Source organism: Ambystoma mexicanum, chromosome 6q (genome assembly GCF_040938575.1).
Source record: "Ambystoma mexicanum isolate Mex_15411 chromosome 6q, UKY_AmexF1_1, whole genome shotgun sequence".
NCBI classification, from domain to species: domain Eukaryota; kingdom Metazoa; phylum Chordata; class Amphibia; order Caudata; family Ambystomatidae; genus Ambystoma; species Ambystoma mexicanum.
The window spans coordinates 443,839,884-443,861,334 of NC_090937.1; the positions used below are offsets into that span (position 1 = coordinate 443,839,884).

Consider the following 21,451-nt stretch of genomic DNA (forward strand, 5'->3'; position numbering starts at 1 on the left):
TGAAGATGTGATGGAGGTATTGCTTTCGGCCAGAAGGCCTGCAACTAATTCCCTGTACTGTTGCCGTTGGAGAAAGTTCTGCGACTGGTGCAGGTTTAAAAATGTGGATCCTTTTTCATGTGCCATTCCTGTGTTTCTATCTTTTTTGCTTTCGTTAGCCCAAAAGGGCCTGCAAGTGGGTACCATTAAAGGTTACCTGGCGTCGCTGTCCATATTTAAGCGCTCGTCTGAGGAGTGTTATTATTTTAAGATTCCTTTGATTTGTCAGTTTCTGAAGGGGCTCACTAATGTGTTCCCACCGTCACCTTTCCAGGTGCCCGATTGGGATTTGAATCTGGTTTTTAAATTCCTAATGGGAGCTCCGTTTGAGCCTTTACATTCTTGTCCTTTGAGACTGTTCACCTTTAAAACTGTATTTTTGGTTGCGGTTACTTCCGCTCGCAGAGTGAGTGAGTTGCAGGCACTATTTGCGAAACCACCCTTCACGTTGTTCCATAAGGACAGGGTTGTCCTTGGGGTTCGTCCTTCTTTTCTTCCAAAGGTTGTCGGGCTTTCATTTGAGCCAGAAGGTCATTCTTCCGGCGTTCTATCCTCCTCCGCATCCTGGTAAGGAAGAGGAGAGGCTCCATAGGTTGTATCCTAGGACAGCGTTAAGCTTCTACATCTCACGCTTGTCCCGGGTCAGAGTGGACAATCATCTCTTTGTAGGATATGCTGGAAGGCGTTTGGGTCAAGCTGTTACTAAGCAGACCTTGTCCAGATGGATTATCTTAACCATCTCGGAATGCTACCGTATGGCGGGTAAGGACCCTCTGGTAGGCTTGAGGGTCCATTTTACTAGGGGTCTGGCTGCCGCCACTGCTCTGCAGAGGGGTGTTCCCACTCGTAACATTTGTGAAGCAGCCACATGGGCCTATGTCCATACTTTTGTAAAACACTACTCGCTGGATTCTATCCATGGGCAAGACTTGGCCTTTGGTAAGGCGGTCCTCTATTTTGCAATTTGATTGGGCATTCTAAAATTCTAAATTCTTTTCCCACCTCCATACGTTGGTACTGCTTTGGGAGTCTGTCATAGATGTGGAATATGTTGGAGGAACCAATCCCTTCGAAGAACAAGTTACTTTCTTACCTGGTAACGTTCTTTCGATGGGATGTTCCGACGACGTATTCCACATCGAACCCTCCCTACCTGCCCCTCTACAGAATTTCTTATGTGATTGCAGCTTCCGTTTCCGCAAGGCTTTCTGTAGTCATTATGGGAGAAGATTGGTAAAAACTACAACTGAGGCTACGGCGTCGTACGTCCTACTTATAGAACATCCGGTGACGTCGGCTCGACGGAGGCCCTTGAGGACAGTGTACCGACGTCAATGACGCAGGACGCAGAACATTTTCCGAAGCAGCAGAGCTGTGGTGATTATCTGTCATAGATGTGGAATACGTCGTCGGAACATCCCATCGAAAGAACGTTAACAGGTAAGAACTGAACTTGTTCATCCATGCAACAGAGTTTCATTGTGAACTCAAGTGATGAAAAACTACAAATACTAGAGGAAGATGTTTTGTATTATATCTTAAAATCAAGTAGCTCCAGGTGCTGACGGACTAAATAACTTGATGTTTAAACACCATCCACAATTATGGGCAAAGATTCTTCATAATATCTTTTCACAAATACTGAGGACCAATGTCATTCCAGATTGCTGGCGTTGTTCGATTATTGTGCCCATTTTTAAAAGAAGTGATCGGTCCTATCCTTCGAATTACAGTTCGATCGCTCTCTTGGATGCTCCTGGCAAAATCTTCTCACGTTTCATTCTTGGAGATTTCAACAAATGGGCCACCAAACATTCTAAACTTGACCCGTATCAGACCGGTTTCATTGCAGGTATGGGCACCTCCATTAACTTGCTGACAATAACATCTATTATTACACACTTCTTAACAATGAGACAAACGCTGTATTTTGTGTTTGTCAACCTACGTGCGGCATCTCGTGAACTGTTGCTAGAGAAATTGCTTCGCGAGGGATGTTCGCCCAACATCATCGCACTTATCAGAGCTTTAAACACTGGCACCAGCATGCAGGTCAGATTGATGCTGGAGGGTAATTTGACATCTTCCGTTGAAACCAACAAAGGGCTGAAACAGGGAGGTATCCTTGCCTCAGCCCTCTTTAACTTCTTTATTTCTGACATTGGTGGTGCTTTTGATGAAATAACTAAATGCCCCAAGATTAGCATCCAAGCCTATGCCAGCCTTGCTTTATGCGGATGACTTGGTCCTGATGTCCAAGACGCCCCAGGGATTACAGAAATGATTGGATGCCTTGTCAGCATATGTGCTACTGACCATAAATCTTGATAAAACCAAAGTTATGATCTGCATTTGTAATAAAAGGAGAAACACAAGAAATATTAGACGGCTTGTGCAAGGCAAGGAACTGGAACGTGTTCATCAGTACACATATTTGGGGGTATCTTAACTATAATGATAATGAAAAAAGTTTGAAAAGCAAGTTGTCAATCAGGCCAAATATGGCAAGTTTTTAATAGGTCCGGCACTCACGTACTTCCGGCAAAATGTCACACCAGTACTGCTGTATGGTTCTGAAACAAAGGCCATTAAACCTGAAATAGTGGTCTGCAAGTTTGATGGCAAATTCTAGAGGCGCATTCTTGGGTTGCCGAGGTGTGTCCCCATTGCATGTATCAGAAATTAATTGGGGTTGATTTCCTTGTATGCACGGTACCTATGGCAATTAATTGCTCTGTTTAGGAAGTGCATTTTGACATTTGACTCAAATGTGTTGATAGGTGTACTTTCTAAGCATATCATTTCATCTAAAGATTTATTTGTTCAAAGGTGGTGACTAGTCGTTATTCATGGACTAGCAGATGCTGATGTTTCTCTTTACGATCTTTTGCAGTCTCCGACCAGAGTTAAAACTAAATTGTTCCAGTGGGACTGGATTAAAACCAGAGAAAAATGTCTGAGTTATCGAGATTTTAACGATAATCCATTCATACATAAAAGATACAGCATATTGGCCTCTTATATGATCAAATCTCCGTCTTCTGTGCACAGAACTGAATACTTGCGACTAAGGTTCAATATATGGTCAACCAAAGACGTACAGGCCAAACGTAAAGTTATTACCCAGCAAGAGAATGTCTGTTGATTTTGCAGAGTTCCTTGCCAACCAGAAACTTTACACCACTTGTTAGTTGACTGTGAAGCTCTGAAAGAAAGTCGTACTCAATATTTGAAACTATCTATACAGGCTTTTAGAGATATAACCCCTGATCTACTATGGCATTTAGACTCAGTGCAATCAGGTTTTCGAAGGTCTTAAAGTTGAATGATGCTTAATTTACCCAATTGAATGATGATTACCTTGTCTTGAGTGGGGTATTTATGAAGTTGATCTTATGATGAAAGATGCTCATGTGGTTTCCAACAATTTATTGACTGGAACTCGAAATATGAGTTAATTTGTAATGAGTTTAACATCTGTGTCATTAATATTGGTAGGTTTTAAATTATTAATTTTAGCTTATTTTGTGATTGACTTAATGTTTCCATGATTGTCACAATTTATGAATGATTTTATGCTTCCTTTTTTTAATGTTTGAAGATAAAATATTGTAAAGTTGATGAAATTCAGCTAAATCAATAAAAAAATAAAATAATATTAAGTAAGAAAGCCTATCTATCCCTAATAGTATGGGGTTTGCCCTACCTAACACAAAACTAACCAGGGTGCTCGTCGTCGGTGAGATTGGCCAAAGTAATAGTGTCTCCTCCGTCTTAAAATACCATGTTCTGTCCCTACCACTATTCGAAAAAGCTAAAAAGAAAGAGGTCTAGGAGAATGACTGCCTTCTCCTGGACAGACTTCTATAGCCTCAACCAGTCTCTCTTGAAAGGCTTCTGGCGATATTCAGAATAAGTTCCTTTAGTTCTTCAAATGGGCTCTTGTCCCTCTGGCGCTTCCCCCTTTCTACTGTGGGTACAGTTCCTTGTTTCGATCACCAGAGACTGTGGGTTTTCCTTTTCTCCAAGTCTAACAATGTCTCTTTGTTGTTTCCCAACTTCTAAAATGCCTGGGGTCCGGTCCTGGCCTGTTAATTAAGTACCACAAATAGTCCTTCTGTTATATCAGGGCAGTTGGCCCCTTTACACTCCTTTCTTTCCTTCCAACTTTCTTTTAGCTTTAAGCAAATGTCTTCACTAGCTTTTCCACGTTCACTTATACTGGGACGAGTATGATTGGTCCCTTGGCACTCCTCATTAGCTTTCCAAAATTCACTTATACTGGGACGAGTATGATTGGTCCCTTCTTAATTAGCCTCTTGCCCGTTTCCCAGCCCAGGTCTCCCACTGCTCCCGTTACCTCTCTTGTACCGGGCGGGCATCACCGGTTCTTCTTTCAGGGCCAGGTTTGTCTGACTGACGCAACTTGCTTGGGTTTCTGTTCCTTCCCCCTCCAGCTTGCGGCTCTGCAGAGCCCATCCTGGTTACGGTCTCTGCGTCACTTCAGAGAGGCTGCATCCATCTTCTGAGCCCAGCCAGAAGCAAACTGAGGTTGCTTCTCACTGCGTTACTTGTACGTTTTCAGATTTCATGCCAGAATACCCCTTTACTCACTGGTTCCACAGCGCATCGAGGTCGAGCCTCATTTTACAGCATCTACACTCATCTCTGGCAGTATACCAATCTGGCAACTGTGTTGCCTGATGAGGAAAGTGGGGGGGTCACTTCTGAAAGCTCCAAGTAGGACACAAGGCTTAGCACATAGACCCGGAGCAAGTACAGCTCTCTGCTTGGGATCGCTTACATTTTCAGATTCGCTCGGGTATCTTGATTAATTGTTATGTAAAGCAAGATTTTGAGAATGTTTTGTGAGTAGCTGGCAGATGTCATCCTACCTGCCTTTCTTTCGGCCTGCCACTCACAACAGCTTTCCCTTACATGCCTTTATAGAAATGTGTTGTCAAATGGTCACGTGGAATAGTTCAGTATTGATTCATCCATATAAGGGGTTTTGTATCCGGCCACATGCTACCTTGCTGCCACACTAGTGTATGTTTGAGGTATATGTATTTTGAAAACTGAACATGATGACACTGAATGCACGTTCTTGATGAATGTTACTAAAGCCAGAGAGGAATCTTCAGGGGGCAAGTGCTAGATTGTGCTTTTAGACTCTGTCCAGCTAACAGCTTGACATTGTATCAGTATCAAGCAGGTATTCATGGCTGCTAGTTGGATTTTTCATTAACTTCAGTTTGGTAAGAGTAACTAGCCTGTGGATTGTTGGGGCCTGGTACCTTAGCTAGAAAAGTTTTCAGTTAATATTTTCTCGTCTTTACTATATGAACATTAGAAATTAAAATCAAGAGTTTTCTATAATCATTGTGTATTGTCTGACAGTAAATGTATTTTTGTTGGTTTCACAGCTCATTCATAACAATGTGGTTGATACCGCCATAGTGTTTCCTCATCGTTTGGGCCTGCCTCATAAAAGAGCTCTTAGAAATTTAATGGCGGATTACCTGAGACGCATAATTCAAGATGATGGTAAGTCGCTAACCATGTACATGAATGCGAAAACCCAACAAAATAACTTTAATTCCGTTATTTGTTCAGGAGAGACTGTTGAGTCATGAGTTACTAAAGAAACAAAATGTTAGCCACTTCTGATAGAAATAATCAAGTGGTCATCTAGTTAGGGTTGAGATAGCAAGTCTTATGTAAGTAGGTTTACCGTAAATAAGCATGTTTATTTACTGTTGCAAAACAGTGGTACATATTTACCATGTTGTTCTTTACTAGTGTAGTAAAGCACTAACAGGTCACCATACATCCATTAAGCGGTACTTAGCCAGCTAGCATAAATGTGGCAAATATGTGGCGGTTGATGCAAAAGTGAGTTGAAGGCAAGAACGTTCCAGTACCTTAATTTTCATTGGAGGACTTTATTTTTTTTTTTACTCTGTTTTTACAACAACAAACAACCACTAATACACTGTGGTTACAACCCGTATCCTTATCTCAGACTGCCACCCACCACAAACCTACCAGGGGCATATATGAATGGATATGTTGTTCAGTTGCAAACATGACAGAAACAAAACAGTAAAGAATAACAAGACAGGAATGGTGACATCAATTCGGCTGTGAGACATCAGCTACTACAAGAAATATTTAAAATCGCTTCAATGAGGTAAAAGTGTGACATCCATGGGGGGGGTGGTTACACCTTCTCTCGAGCAGCAGTCTTATCTATACCTTCTTGCCATTCATGGTGGGTGGGTGGGAGCAAGCCCAAGGAGGTACGATTGAAAGGGGTCCCCATAGTCAGTAGGTCTCATTCCAAGGGGGAGAGTGGACAAGTAGGATGATTCTCGTTTTTCACAAATATTCAACATATTAACCCATTCCCTCCCTGCAGGCGGTGTTGTTCTCATCCATGTTTTAGCAGTTAAAGCCCTAGCAAGCACGGAGGTCATAGCCAGCAGTTTCCTATCAGTTTTAGTGGGGACATCTAACCAAGCCTGTAGCCAGGCTGCTGGAGAGTCACATGGACACCCCAAAACCATTTTGTTCATGGTACTAGAGACGCCTTCCAGACTGCATGTGGGCACTATTCCAAACCATGTGTATAAAGTCAGCAGGAACAACATTACAACATTGGCAAGAGGCGTCCCTGACAGGGTAATACCTATGCAGCTGTGGGGGAGAAAGGTATGACTGATGAAGGAACTTTACCTGTATAAGGCGGAACCTGGAGTTCAGCAAGATCTTCTTGGACAACGTACAAATCACATGCCCTTGGTTATCAAGTAGAGGTGTGTCTAGAACCCTATCCCTTCTGGCCTTGAACAGTACCTGGGGGGTCCGGGCACAGAGAGTTAATCAGCTTGTATAGAGCAGAAGCCACATCAGCATGGTTTGGAGGATTGGTCACAAATTGGGCCAGAGGGGAGGGAGCGGGCATCACTGGGAAGTCACTCCACTGTTCCTGCAGTGCCTCCCGCAGTCTGTAATAGAGCAGCAAGGAGACTGCGTTCCAGGGACCACAGCATTTAAAGGCATCCCACTGAATACATTTGCCCTCATGCAGCAGGTTTCCCTGAGAGAATATACCCAATTTCCCGAACTGAGTTTTGAGGATCACCTTTGAAGTGAGAGGAACACCATGCACCACACAAAGTCAGCGTGATAGTTGCTACCCGTGCTGGTTATAAAGGTAGCCTGGTCCCACGCCCACCTAGTTACCGCCATGAGATGGATTTCCTATCTGGAGGATCGTCTGGGTGTACCCCACAGTAAACTCTTCAGGTCATAAGGGTGAGCCACAGCCCTTTCAAGTTTGGTGTGGGGGAGTTCTACAGATGGGTTCCACCACCATATTGCATACTGGATCTGGGCGGCGAGGAAATACACAAATAGGTCTGGATATTCAAGGCCACCGGAGGCATACGGCAATGACAGTGTCAAGAGCAATCTGCGCTCGACCACATGCCCAAACCAGCCTGTATAGCAGCGGCCGGAGTAGTTTCCGGAACCACAAGGGTGGGACCAGTGGAACATTGTTAAAGATGTAGAGCATCTTGGCCAACGCCACGCGTGCCGCCTGGGACAGAGCGAGTCGGATCCAAACCCCCCACCTTCCGCTCTAGTGGCTCTAGGATTACCAGATAAATTTTGAAAAAAGTTTGGAAGGGGAGGTGGAGACTATAACTCTCAGATACCTCATCTTCACGGGGCATCAGCAAAATTTGTAGCCGACATCAGTAGGAATTTCTGGGCAGGTTCATGGTAAAATCTCTGATTTGGACCAGTTAATACCTAGCCCAGAGAATCCACCGAAAACTGAATTTTCCCGTACTAGTGGCTGAAGATTTTGCTTAGGGATTTTATCATACAGCAATAAATCGTCTGCGTAGAGATAGATAATCGAGACGTGGCAGTAAATCGCCACCCCCCTATGTGCATAGAATTCCTTTATTGCGCATGCCAGCGCCAAAAGGCTAGGGGAGAAGGGCCAACCTTGTCTCATTCCCCTAGTAGGGAATATTTTTATAAGAAGTCAACTGGTTGGACAATATTGTGGCTTGTGGGGCAGTGTACAGCATACAGACCCATTGAATATAGTGGAGACCTAGTCCGGACCGGCATAATATTTTGAAAAAAAAGGGCCATTCGACCGAGTCGAAGGCCTTCTCGGCATCGAGGGCCGCAACTATAATGGGGACACCCTCCTTAACGTTATGTATCATGGTAAAGCGATGCCTTAGGTTATTTTGGGTGGTACTTCCAGGGATAAAGCCGGCCTGTTTGGGGAGGACCATGGTGTTCATATGGGGGAGAAGATGGTCGGCCAATAGTTTACCAGGATTTTGTCGTCGGTGGCAATGATGGATAGGGGCCTATAAATACAGTGCACTATTTTGAGAGTCTTTACCAGGGTTTTAGCAGAAGTGACCACTGCCGTCCTGGTGGACTCTGGAAGGCAGCCAACCGACATGGAGAATTCATGCATGCTGCAAAGATGCAGAGCAAGGATATCGGCGTACTCTTTGTAAAATTCTGCAGAGATTCCATCTTGTCCCGGGGCCTTACCGCACGGAAGATCACATATCGCATTAAGGATATTCTCGGTGGAAGGGGGTGCATTCATCAGATCCGCAGTTAAGGGGTCCAACCAACCCAGAGTGACCCGGTCTAGATAGGATCTGTTGTATGCAGCAGAAGCGTTCAATTGAGAAGAATATAGGCTAGTATAATAGACATGAAATACCTTGTTAATCTCGCCAGGTTCCCAGACCAGGTTCCCGTCAGGGTTCGGTACCGCTATAATTCCACCATGTCCCCTGTCTTTACGAATCGCCCAGGCAAGGGTGAGGCTAGGTCTGCCCCTCTTTGCATATTTAGTTGCAAGGACAGGGTTCCCCATATATTTGTCTTCCCTGAGCGCGGTCTCAGAATGTTCAAGCCACTTCTCGGAGAGCAACTCCTCCTTGTTACAACCCTGAGCCTGTTTAAGTTCCAGGTCTCCGATCTCTTTCTTTAGATGACAAAGTCGTCCGCAAGGATTAAAGAACACCACCCTCCTTGGAGATGCAGCATCCCCTTATAAACACCTTGAAGGCCTCCCAGACCGTTCTATAGTCTGGGACAGAGTCGACGTTATTACGGTAATATTCTAGGATGTCGTCTTGGATCAGCACGTCCTCCAGGGCGCTAGGGCTAAAGCGCCAGCGAGGAGGGCGACAGTGTTCTCGGTAGCAGTTTAGTGGTCTGTGTTTCGCCAGCCAGGGGGACGGACAGCATGATGTAGTCTATCCTAGAGGCTGTATCCCCGAGAAAAATACATTCTTTTATGTTGGGATGCAAATGCCTCCATATATCCACTAGCCCAAGAGTTTCAACTATGTTTCCCGAAGTAATGGCAGCTTTAGAAAGTATTGACTGTTTCATTGTTTATCGGTCCAGATCCCGTGATAGTGCCTTGTTAAAGTCCCCCACCCACACCACTTTGTACGTTGGGAATCTATGGACCATTGCAGCACATTTCGGAAAAAAATAAGGAGAGTACACATTGGGAGCATAGACATTAATAAGCAATACCTTAAACCCAAGCACCAGCCAGCAGAATATACCTCCCCACCACTCAGGGCGAGGGAGCGGTGGGCTCTCTTTACCAAGAACATGTTGGACAGTGGGGGTTCGTCAAGTATGTCTGTGAGGATCCTTTAAATACATCTCTCCTTGTTATTGATCTGGGTAGATTCGGGAACTGTCATGATGCCTACCTCCAAGGAGCCAGGTCCGACCCAGCAACCCCAGAGGCAGGCATCATTTCCCCCAGGGGAGTGCCAGCGGGCCCAAGCTGGGGCCCTTTGGACGCAGTCCTGGCGCCTTAAGCGCCACGCTCATGTTGGACCCCTGTCCTGGCGCCTTAGGCGCCAGGCTCATAAAGTTAGACATGTGTTCAAGTGTTTTAATGTGCACTTACCTGATGCAGACCATGCTGCCACATCCAGGCCCTCTTGAGGCCTGAATGGAACTACTTTACCTGTGGGATTACTTTCCACCCGGGTGTGGTCGGGGAAGGATACATACCTGATCGGAGGAAGGATACACACTTGGAACTTCTTCCAAAGCTATTTAAACCACACCCGATCAGCAACTCACGCTTCGCGTTGTTCTGCTCCTCGCAGCTGGACGCTCACCGTGTCAGCTCCTGCATCTGGACCTCAGCCACGCCTGTCAGTATCCTGGGTCACCTGCAAAGGGAGACAAAAGACCTTACCTGCTAAATCAGCACCACAGAGACATCACATCGACGATCCTGAAAAGGAAGACAACATTTTAAAAGCATTTCGCTACGATCGCTGCAGCGCTGCATTTCACTCATCTTTCCTGGACGCCACCATCTTCAGCAGCGATCATCCGGATCCACAGCCACTTCCCAGAACCTAGAGAGAAAGACAAGAACAAGGTGAGATAAGGAAGGGAATAGGAAAAGCTCAGTTTCCTTCTAAGTCTTACCTGTTGGGACATTCCCATTTCATTTCGGGTCTTGCCGCTTCCAGGCATCCGGACCCCGGCCCCTATGGGGAAAAAAGACAAAGACATTGAATGAGCGAATACAAGACATTACCCGAGCGCTCATCCAGAACTTACCTGTCATTTACTGGAACTGCACGTTTCACTTCGGGTCGGCGCCATATCTCCGGCATTCCGAACCCCGGCCCCTAAGGGGAAAAAGACAATGAACATTATTATTAAGCTTGGACTTTTGGACTTGCAACAGAACTTTTACAGAGCCTTACCTGAATAGTCAAGCTTACCTGAACTCCCATCAATCCTCAATCCAGTGAAGTAACTGGGTTTCAACGCGCCCCTGCATCAGAAGCAGGATGGAGAGCTCATCCTTCCTGACCTTAAGGTGAGACTTCACGGGGAATCGTGGAAGGGAATCGTGGAGGGTTGGAAGAGAGCGGGAGGCTTGAGCATAACTCAGTCAGTAGGTAATACTCCCTTTTCACGCACAGGGTAATATTCCTGCGAGCCTGAGAAGCCAGAGTAGAGGGGCCCTTCCTGTCCATCTTCAGAGTCCTGCGCTTCACCATTGAAGAAGCATCAGCACTCAAAGCCAGACCTGCGCCGCCGTGGGAATCAGGTGAGCGTTACAGGAACTCCTACGATGCAGACGTTGTTCCTACGTGACCTCCCTTCTAGGTCATCGTTCTTGGCTTCCACACATCTCACTGATTGCTGCAGCGTAGCCACTTCCCTCTGCAGAGAGGACAGTCTGTCCTCATTATCGCCGATGCACTGTTCAGCTTCGGTCATGCAGCCGCACATTTTATCAATTTGGATAGTGGAGGTCTCTACCTTGCATGTGAGTGTCTATTTTTGAGCCCAGACTGTCCATATTACTTTTTAGGTCAAGAAGTGTCTGATTCAGCGTAAAGACGTCTATTGTGGTGGATGAGAAGGGAGTGTCAGGGAGGGGAAGAGGCCTGGTCCTGGCGTGCAAACTGTTCCTGTTTTCCCTGCCTTTTGTTATTCCCCATCGTGTTGCCAGGAACACCTCTAGGCCAAAACATAGTCGGGAGGGAGGCTGTCTCTGTTGGGATCCTGTTGAAAGATTTCAGAAGAGGCAGAACGGCCCCCGCCAGGCACTGTGCTGAGCCCCCGATGTTAGGGGTGGGGGGGGTGATGAAAGGGCCAGCTGTGGGCCACGGCCGCCAATCAGTACGGCACCGCACGGCCCTCCCACGGCCAAGTGGCAGGAGCACCGCTGGGGTCCATGCGGAGGGATGGTAGGAAGGGCGCTGGGCTGCGAAAAATGGAGGAGCCACTGGGGAACTCGCAGGACACCGATGCTTGTCACAGAGAGGCACTTACTGTTCCCGGAGGACCAGGGGAGTGATCCTCCAGTGGGTACCCAGCCTTAGGTCGCTGCGGCAAAGACTGCTTTAGGGCCGGCCCACCGACACCGCCGTCGGGTCAGCTGTTCCTCCACAGGGGCGCATGGCAGCCTCGATAAGTCGCGGGCTCCAGGAGAACCAGTAGCTGCCAGGGAGAGCTGCAAAGAGTGTTGGGTGGAGCAACGTTGCAGCGCCGATCAGTAGGTGGTGTTTGAGCTCTGCTGTGGCCGCAATATTAAGGATGGCGTAGGATGTTTAAGGTTGCTGAGTTGGAGCCCTCTCAGGCAGCGGCCATCTTGTAGCCGCCCAACAGCGCCCACCCCCCTCTATTCTTTGGAGGACTTTTTCTCTTTTCGATCTCCCCATCTCTCTCCATTCTGTCTAAATTGCATAGTGGAAAGTAATATTGTTTTTTTGAGGAATGAGAAGGAGCATGATGAAACACAATGAAGAAAAGGTGGATAAGGGACTGCAATGAAGAAAGAGGATGAGGGACTGCTAAGAGGAAGAACAAGTACTTTGGAGACTGCAATGTGATGAGGACTAGAATAAGGGAGTGTGGCTAGGAAGAACAAGCGCATGGGGGACTGCAACGAGGAAGAGCATGCAGGACTGGGACTAGAAAGCGCATACGGCACCAATGCATGGAAGCGCATGCAGGACCAGTGCATATGAGAGTGAGAGCATGAGGGGTGGAAGTGCAAAAGAGCGTGGAGGACATTGCTGATGCGAAGTGTGTCTAGAGAGGGTCAGTGGAAGAGGCACGTATCACATACCTGAGGCTGTCTGGACACATTGGGATCTAGCAAAGTATGCCCATGTGTGGCCTAATGCAAGCAGAAGTCCCTCAAGTCTAGCAAGTGTAGAGGACCACTAGAGAACTAATCATCTCGACTATGATGATGAAAACATGAAAATCAACCGAGACCAGAAATAAATTCAGTGGACATTGGGATGAATCCCAGGGTATTGTCACTGCGTACATGGGGGGAAGCCCCTTCCCATGAGGCCAAGGTGGTGAGGCCTCTACTCGATAGTTCTCCTGGGGGTGGTACTCAGGGTGGGTCTCATGGAGAGGGAAACCCTGCATGGGACCAGTGACGATAGCCTTGGGAGAATGTGGTATTCACACCCTCCTTTGCTGCCCCCATTGTCCTTACACCCCACTCAGTTACCTCTGGTCCCCCATACCTCTGTTTCACTAGAGTAGAGGCTTTCATTAAACATACTGGGATGAGGAAAAGTGAGGTTTACCCAGGTAAAATACAAATCACCACTGACTCAAGGAAGATGGAACAAGGAGGCAAAAGCCCACAGCGGAACCAACGCGCATGGTGATATGATAAGGCATTTATAACACGCATATACACAAGTGTTTCAAGGCGCTTATAAGCGGTAATAGAGCGTCAAGCCAACCCTGGAGGAGCAAGGAATGAGATGCTGTTTCGGTGCTGAGGGACCAGAAGGCTGGAAGCCGAGACGCTGTCAGGGAGAGAAGCGATTCTCCAACAGGTCCAAGCGACAAGGACCCTGCTGGCTGGAGAGAGAAGGGTTGCCCGACCGGCAAAAGCGAAACAAGAACGCATGCAGCCAATGACATGAGGGAGAGTCTTATGCTGCGGATCCACCTAAGACAGAATGCTGAGCGCAGCAGCGACACAGAAGCCCTGCTATGCTGCCAGGAGAGACCTACCAAGACTACTCCAAGGTACGGTAAGGGTGGGGGCAGCTATTGGGGAATGAAGGGAGTTGCATGGATTAAAGAGGTACATATGTTCTTCTCAAGAAATAAAAGGGGAGAGTAGAGGAATTCTACAATTTGATACAAACTTTGTGAAAAAGCCTATGTCGAACAGTGCCTGGAAGGAGAGAGTACACCAGGTCTGTTCAAGTGGGAATCGGGTGAAACGGGGACAGGGGTCCCACAGAAACAGAAAATCGGGGTCTGGAACCCATATGAAAGAGGGGAAGCCCTGCCACTGCACACCAGGGTCTGGGAGGGACCCATATGAAAATCAGTAAAGCCTGCTAGGGAAGTATACAAGGGTCAAGGACCCACACCAGCACAAATACATATATAATCAGTGGGCTGAAGCCCAGAGTGAATGGGGGGGGGATTGTGAGAAAAGTACAACAAGCAACAGTGCAAACCAGCGAGAACCAGAAACAGTCCAGTGAGATCTGGTGTCAAGGAGAAGAAAAGGCACTAGAGACCAAAACAAGGGGTCCGGGACCCTTTGCCCAAGAGAGAAATATATTTTGGAACTCTAAAATATGTAATAAAGTCTGGCAGTATAGTGAACCAGACTTGATATCCCATTGGTGACCAGGAGATATTTTTGACATTGGGTTTTGTATGGAGTAAAGTCTACAGTTGGATCTGGCTAGTGAATCAGACCTGATAGAACATTTGTGAACTGAAGCACGGACAGAGGAAGAGGCCTGGGAACTTTGTGTATATGTTGGAATGAACATTCAAGAAGTGAAGTTTGAAGTTAAAGAATCTTTTATAAAATGGAGCCTTGGAGTCTATATTCAGAATGAGAGGGGACACCCCCTGGTTTAAGACACCCAGTTTTCTTTAGTTAGTTCAGAGTGTAAGGGGCGAAAATAGGTTTGGGTCATAGGACAGTGGTGATTTTACTTTAGACATCCTGACCGAGTCCTTAGTATTTTTATTGAGATAGGGCAGCCCCTCATAGTAATAGGGCAAGATGGGCTTTTATTTTTCTTTCACTTTTATAAATAAAAGTCTTTGCCCAATATCTGCAAATTCTTGTGGCACTCCAGGGTGGTAAGACGGAAGTGGGGCACATTAACACAACCATTTGTCAAGGCAGGGTTTGCTGCTCCTGATTTTGAATTATACTGGATGGCCGCACAAGCACAGCATACAGCTCTTTGGTTTAGTGATAACCCAAACCCTCTGCATGTATTACTATAAAGACCTGCGCTCACTGGTTCTACCTGATGTGTTTGCCGATGACTCCTGCTTCGACCCTGCTAGTGTCACAGTGCTGGCCTGGCACAAAATCTGGAAGGCAGTTGACGCACATGCCCCTTTTCACAAGGATTTCCAATTATGGAATTGTATCCCGTCCCTGCCCCATGATGATCCTGGTGTGCGGGGTATATGAACACAACAGGGGTTCCACTGGGGTCGCTGTTCCCGGATGACAACTTTATCCTATCTTATGACGCCCCACGGTTCACACGAGGTACGTTCTATCAATGGCTGCAATATGCAGGCCTGCGGAAAGCATGTAAGAGACAGTGGAGCTGCTTTCCAACTAAACCCGAGAACAATGCACTAGTAGAGTTTATACTGATAGTGGGCGACAGTTGTAGCCGACTGTCATCACTATATTACTTAATTGAAACATGTTCGGGAACAGTACATCACAAAACACGCACTAAATGGGCGGAGGATCTGCAACTTTAATTAACCAATGAGCTCTGGGTTGCTGTGTGCTCAGACCCAAAGGGTATCATTTAATTCCTGCTTTCGACTAGTACAACTTAAAGTGCCCACAGGTACCATTATACTCCAAACAAAATATGTATGTTTTCAAACAAAGGTACCGGTGCGTGCCCACGCTGTGGTGTTGCTCACGCTGGATACTTTCCTATGTTGTGGGACTGCCCGCAGCTGGTGACCTTTTGGGGCGATCTGTGCGCAACATTATCTGAAATAGCTTAACACTTCTCCCCGCCCCCTGCTCCTTTTACTATGCCTGTTTTACATCCCGACTTCATTATCTGGCACTGCTACTAAATTGGTGCGACTATCTCCTTCTGGCCAAGTGCTGTATTCTGTTACGCTGGACAAGCCCCCTTGCACCCAACAGAGACCACTGGCTGAAAGATGTGACATGGGCTAACGCTATGGAAGAACAGTGGATACATATGCAACCGTTTGAATCACGACCGAGAGACATCTGGAACCCCTTAAGACTGTTTCTCTTGGGCCCGAAGACAAAGGCAGACAAGACTCAGTCAACACACTCGAATTGAACTGCCCCGCTCCCCCCATCACCACTGGAACTATGCCCTCTGATGCAGGAACCATGTCAATCATCTTTCCCACACATTGCCAATTTGCTGAATTATGTATTACTTGATTCTGTGCTCTGTTGTTCCCTCATCTTTAATGACTCTGTAAAAGCTACTCTACTGTGCTGTGTTGTGTACTGTCAAGTGCTTAAATAAAGAAAGTTTAAAAAAAGTCTTTGCCAACAAACATGCCACCACTGTGTCAGACCTTTACTTCTGCACCCTTACAACACTTATCCCATTGTTTCCCTGAGTCATTTGACCACTAGGAGGTGAAACCTCATGGAAGTGAGTAATGGTCTGGCATCCTGCAATTATCATGCAAGCTGGAATTGGTCAGTTTGATTTCTTTTAAAATCCTTTATGCATTTACCCTGTCCAGCCCAAGCCTATTTTGGGTTTTAAAATAAACCCTATTGAGCTAGCCTTTGTCGGTCCCTAGTTGTCTGTTGATCTATCGGCTGTGACACTGTACTCAGACTCATCTGTTTCAGGATTGTTTGGAAATGTAGCTAGTCTACCAATGTTTCTCTTCTTCTGGTGGTCCCAACCTGGTTGCATCAAGTTTGGTATTGAAATATCCTCAAGCTCTCAGACGGCAGGTTCATGGACCTATCTGAGGAGATGCATCTCCTTTCTTAGTAGATGGGATGCCTTTTCTGTTCCTGCTTACTATTGCTGAACTTGAGAGTATAGTCTAGAAAAGCACATCTACGCGCACCTGAGTATTAAAGATGAGACCCTGTCTGTTACCACAGTTGCTAGGAGGCAATCTACTTGAAAGCAGTACAAAGTGCCTTCACTTGCTTTTGGGCTCTTGCCAAGAAGGTTTGTTTTCTTCTGGCGTCTTTAGATGTCCCCCAATCCTTAATTGCCTACTTGGCTGGGACATAGATTCTCATAATTTCCTTAAGCATTACATTTCAGCTCTTGCAACATATCTAAAATATTAATTTCCGGTAACATATTTAGCAGTGAATCACCACTTTGATGGCTGCCTTCTTCTTTGAACTTTCACACTATCGGATACAAAATCCTACTAAAGACTTGGACATCAGGCAAAAGAGAACTGCTCTATGCTGGATTCCAGCTATTCTTTCCAGAGGGACAGAGGTCACTTACTTTGCCCCCAAAGTCCCACCCATGTAACATCAACCACGTATATCCCAAGGATCCAGCTTAACCTGAATATTTTCAACATCTACACAACACCTTGTCACATAGGAGACAGTGTTCCCCAAGAACACTCTAGGACCACTTAGTTAATTTACTGGTTTATTGATTGTTATATTTACTGGGCTATTTAAAAGGTAACTGGGAACTACCCACGCAAAAATAGAAAATGTAATTAGAACATCAAAATAGTCATGGTGGTCTTCTCTTGACATGGGTGTGTTTATATATGAGTCTTTAAACATTAATAAAACCTTGTATACTAAATAGATAAGGCACTGTTCCCACCAGAAACATGGCAGGTACAGCGCGCAAAATGTCTACGTTTTTAAACTCTGACAAATCCAAGGGTATGGTCGCATCTTTCATGGGGGAGGCACCTTTCCATGAGACCAGGGAGGTGAGGCCACTATCCAATAGTCCCCCTGGGGGTGGTACTCAGCAGGTGGATCTCTTGGGAGGGGAAATCCTTCATGGAATTGGTGACTGGCGTGGGAGAAAAGTATTCATCCAGCCCTTTGGTGTCCCCACCTTCCTTTACCCCCACTCAAGTCCCTTTGGTCCCCCCCACCACTATTTGTTATGGTTTAGTAGAGGACATCCGTAAAAACACTGGGATGAGGAAGAGGGCGCCTCACCTAAGCCTGATGCAAAACATCACTGTGACGAGGAAGATGAAGCAAGGAGGCAAAGCTGCACTGCGGAATCAACAACCGCGGTGCAGCTGCCCAAAGGCAAAGCTAATGATAAAAAGGAAAGAAGGGCTTATTTGGTTGTTGAGCAACCAGCCCTGGAGGAGCACAGAAGGAGATGCTGGTCCAGTTCCGAGGACCCCAAAGATTGGCATCCGGGACGCAGACTGCTACAGGTACCTGGGAGGTCTGAACAAGGCAGACTTGATCAGTGGCAGAAACACAGGAAGCAATTGCACTGAAGTCTGCCCAAGAACAGTGACGCAGGCAGCCGCTGGCGAGACAGAGAGAGAGACACCAGAGCTTGGAACTGGGAGGAGAAGGATGTCAAGAATGGCAGGACTCCAACCGCAGTAGAGATCGGAGGCCACCCCGAGATTACCCAAAGGTAGGGAAAGGGCCGGCCTGGTCAAGGGGGCTGTGAGGGAGCTGAAAAGGGCTCATGAAAAAATACTGAAAAGCCCAAAGGGGTGAGAAAGAGAGTATACAGTATAATGCGAACTTTGCAAATTTCATGAAAACATTCAGTAGATTAAAAGGCCATGAAAAGGTAAGCGATCAAATAGACACAAACTTTATAAATCCAATAAGAACATCCTGTAACCCACAAGGGGTGACAGACTATACAACATAATTCGAACAGTGTGAAGCAGATATACACATCCTGAGGGACACAAGGAAATAACAAAAGAAGCAAATGGACAGATACAAACATTGGGAGTACACCTAGAGGGGACATTACCTGGCAGGGGAGTATACCAGGTTTGTCCAAGTGGACACTACGTAACAAAGGGAAAAGGATTTCGACAAATCAAAGGAACAGGGTCTGGGACCCAGATGAGAATCGGCGAAACCCACCAGTGGAATATATAGGGGTCAGGGACCTACCTGAATACAGGAAGAATTATAACCACCGGGCTGAAGCCCAAAACACTAGGATCACTGAAGTTGAAGGTTGTGGAAATCAAGTCTGGCAGGCGAGTAAACCAGACTTGATACCACTGTTAGAAAAGTCTATGGTAAGTTCTGGCAGGTTAGTGAGCCAAACCTGACATAGAGACTGGGAAAGAAGATTGTTTTTGCTCTACAAACTGCGAGAGAGGAATTCCACAGAGCATTTGGTAAAGAAGGGTATTGTGAAAACAAGTGGAGACAGAAACCCAGGAAGAGGTTCCCTCCAGGAGAATGGGGAACAGGGTTATCTTTAAGTTGGATGAACAGTGAACATTGAACTGTATACATTCTTTTGCAAAATAACTGCAATTTGGTGTCAACGTGAGAGGTCTCCTTCTGGAATTAAGACAATGCCCATTTTCCTTTGGTTTCGATTGAAAGTGAGACACAGAACGGTGGACATTTTTGTTTGACGGACGTCCAGACTGAGACCATAGTATTCTTTTGTTGAGGCAGGGCAACCCCTCATAGTAGTTGGGGACAGGCCTTTCCCCAACCCCTTTTTCTTTAAGACAAATAAAGGTTTATAACCCAAAACAAACATACCACCTGTGTCTCATCTATCTCTGCAACCTTACAACTCCCATAATCCCCAGTATATACGAGATATGTCTATTTTCCCATCAGACATATATGGAGTACAGCATGAGTCAAAGGTAAGAGCCTTTAAACGCCTGTATTCCCTATATTTGAAAAAGGTATGTTAATTTACTTGATTATGCACTAAACATGTATGGTGCAGGGTTCAAAATTGAGGGGAGCTGGGAGCTATTTAGCTCCTGCTTGTAGCATAGTAGAGCCTGGTTACCTTGAAATGGACAGCTACCAGCACCTACTTTTGACTCCTAGGGCCAACTGGTGCCTTTCTGAACATGTAAATGTGGCATTAGCTTTTGTGGGATGTTCTGACACACTAGGCTCTGCCCTACAACATCACTGTGTGCTGCTTTCATCAAAAACAGAATGGCCACCGAAAAGCCTTATGTGCGCTAAAAATCTCTGAGAAGTGCGCAGGAAAACCTGAAAAATAGGCCGCCAATCCATTTTGCCTATGTCAGTGGTAACACAGGAGACCACACTGCCAAACCTGTCATTGGGCTGTCCACAGAGTGAAATGGAACTATTTGAAAAGGCAGTGTTGCATGCCAGGAAAAACCCAGAAGTGCTTTAAAATCCGTTTTTCCTTGGCTGTTGAAATTGCAAAATCATGGTTCCCTAACCTCAGAAAAGATCCAACATCCCTGGTGGGTGTTAACCATCACCTTATCTAAGGAATCCACATACGAACAATGGCAGGAGAAGCACATTTCATCACTAAAATATCCCCATTCAAAAAGGTGCTTGCCTGGTAAAATAGGTCAGAATATGGGCGCAGTACCGCCGCCTGCCTGTGTCAAAGCTATCAATTTCTTATACTGGCAGTTTAAAACTTGTGTCTTAAAATCAAATTGTGGAAAAGAAGAGACTTGCCATCAAAAGCAATATAGGTTGCTACAATTCAATTTCTATTATTTAAAAAGACTGGAATGAAGAGATCTGTGGGTATATTTGTTGAAAATGTAAGATTTAAATTAGCAAAAGACAAGTTTAAACAAAGTGTTTTACAGTGAACTGAGGCCAGCCACACTGGACTTCAAAGGCACATTCCACAGTTTGCTCCAACAAAGGGTGCCTTCCTTTTGCTCTCGGCCCAGGAACTATCATTTAAATGCTAATGAAAGGAGGAGGGGGTGTTGCTCTGATTCTCTGGGAGAGAGACAATAGGCTTCCTGGACTGAAAGGAAATGCAAATTCGGGTGTCAACAGAAACCGACTGCCAGCGGGAAGAGAGCCCTGGACTGCTCTGGGCCCAAACTCTGGGAGCGGGACCAGACAGATGTGTGTATCTTAGATTACAAGAAAATATCTTTTTGAAAAAGACTCATAGAAAACTGTGAAAAATGTGGAAAAATCTGTAAATTAGGGGTTGTGAATATGAAAAGGCTGCTCACCGTTTGAACATCACACAGAGTCCAGAATAGTTTCAGAGACAGGACTACCGGAATTTGGATGTTGTAGTAATTGATAATGCTAGGAATATGAAAGTTTACAGGATTATGCCCAATGTCATGCACATGTATGGAGAAAAATGTGGACAGATCTGACACTGGGTACCCAACCAAAAGCGCAAAAAACTGTAAAATTGGAACTAAAGCTCTCACTGAGTGGGGACTCGGATGGATATGTGCCCTACTAAATCTGTAATGTGAATATGTATTAGCAAGGTGGTGATATTGTAAATATGATTTATGTGGAAAATAGATTTACTGTACGGAAACCAGGGGGAGGTACTCCCTGGATTGTAAAATGCAGCATCACTATGACACTAGATTTCCTTCTCAAATCAGGAGAGGGGAAAGACTGTAACCAATAGGATTCCTAGAAGGTGTGCTTAGTATAATTTAGCCTACCCACCCCTTTGGAAAATACATAAATAGAGACTGCTTAGGATCTAGAAACACACACATTCACCCATCAACTGATTGTCGGCGAAGCACTCTGCAGGAGAACCTAGATCCAAAACTCCAGAACTCTGAAAGCAGAAGGCCCAATTCCAAAGCTGAACCCTTCTCAGCTGGCCTTTAA

General features: G+C 45.8%; 1 protein-coding gene across 1 annotated transcript in view; it reads left to right on the plus strand.

Moving 5' to 3' along the window:
• LOC138516091 (RNA exonuclease 1 homolog) overlaps nucleotides 1–21,451 on the plus strand; it is a 2,454,886-nt gene that overhangs the window by 2,382,249 nt on the left and 51,186 nt on the right. Inside the window, exon 15 of the mRNA XM_069630920.1 lies at nucleotides 5,466–5,586. Within this exon, the coding sequence (XP_069487021.1) occupies nucleotides 5,466–5,586 (121 nt within the window). The remainder of the gene's footprint in view (nucleotides 1–5,465; nucleotides 5,587–21,451) is intronic.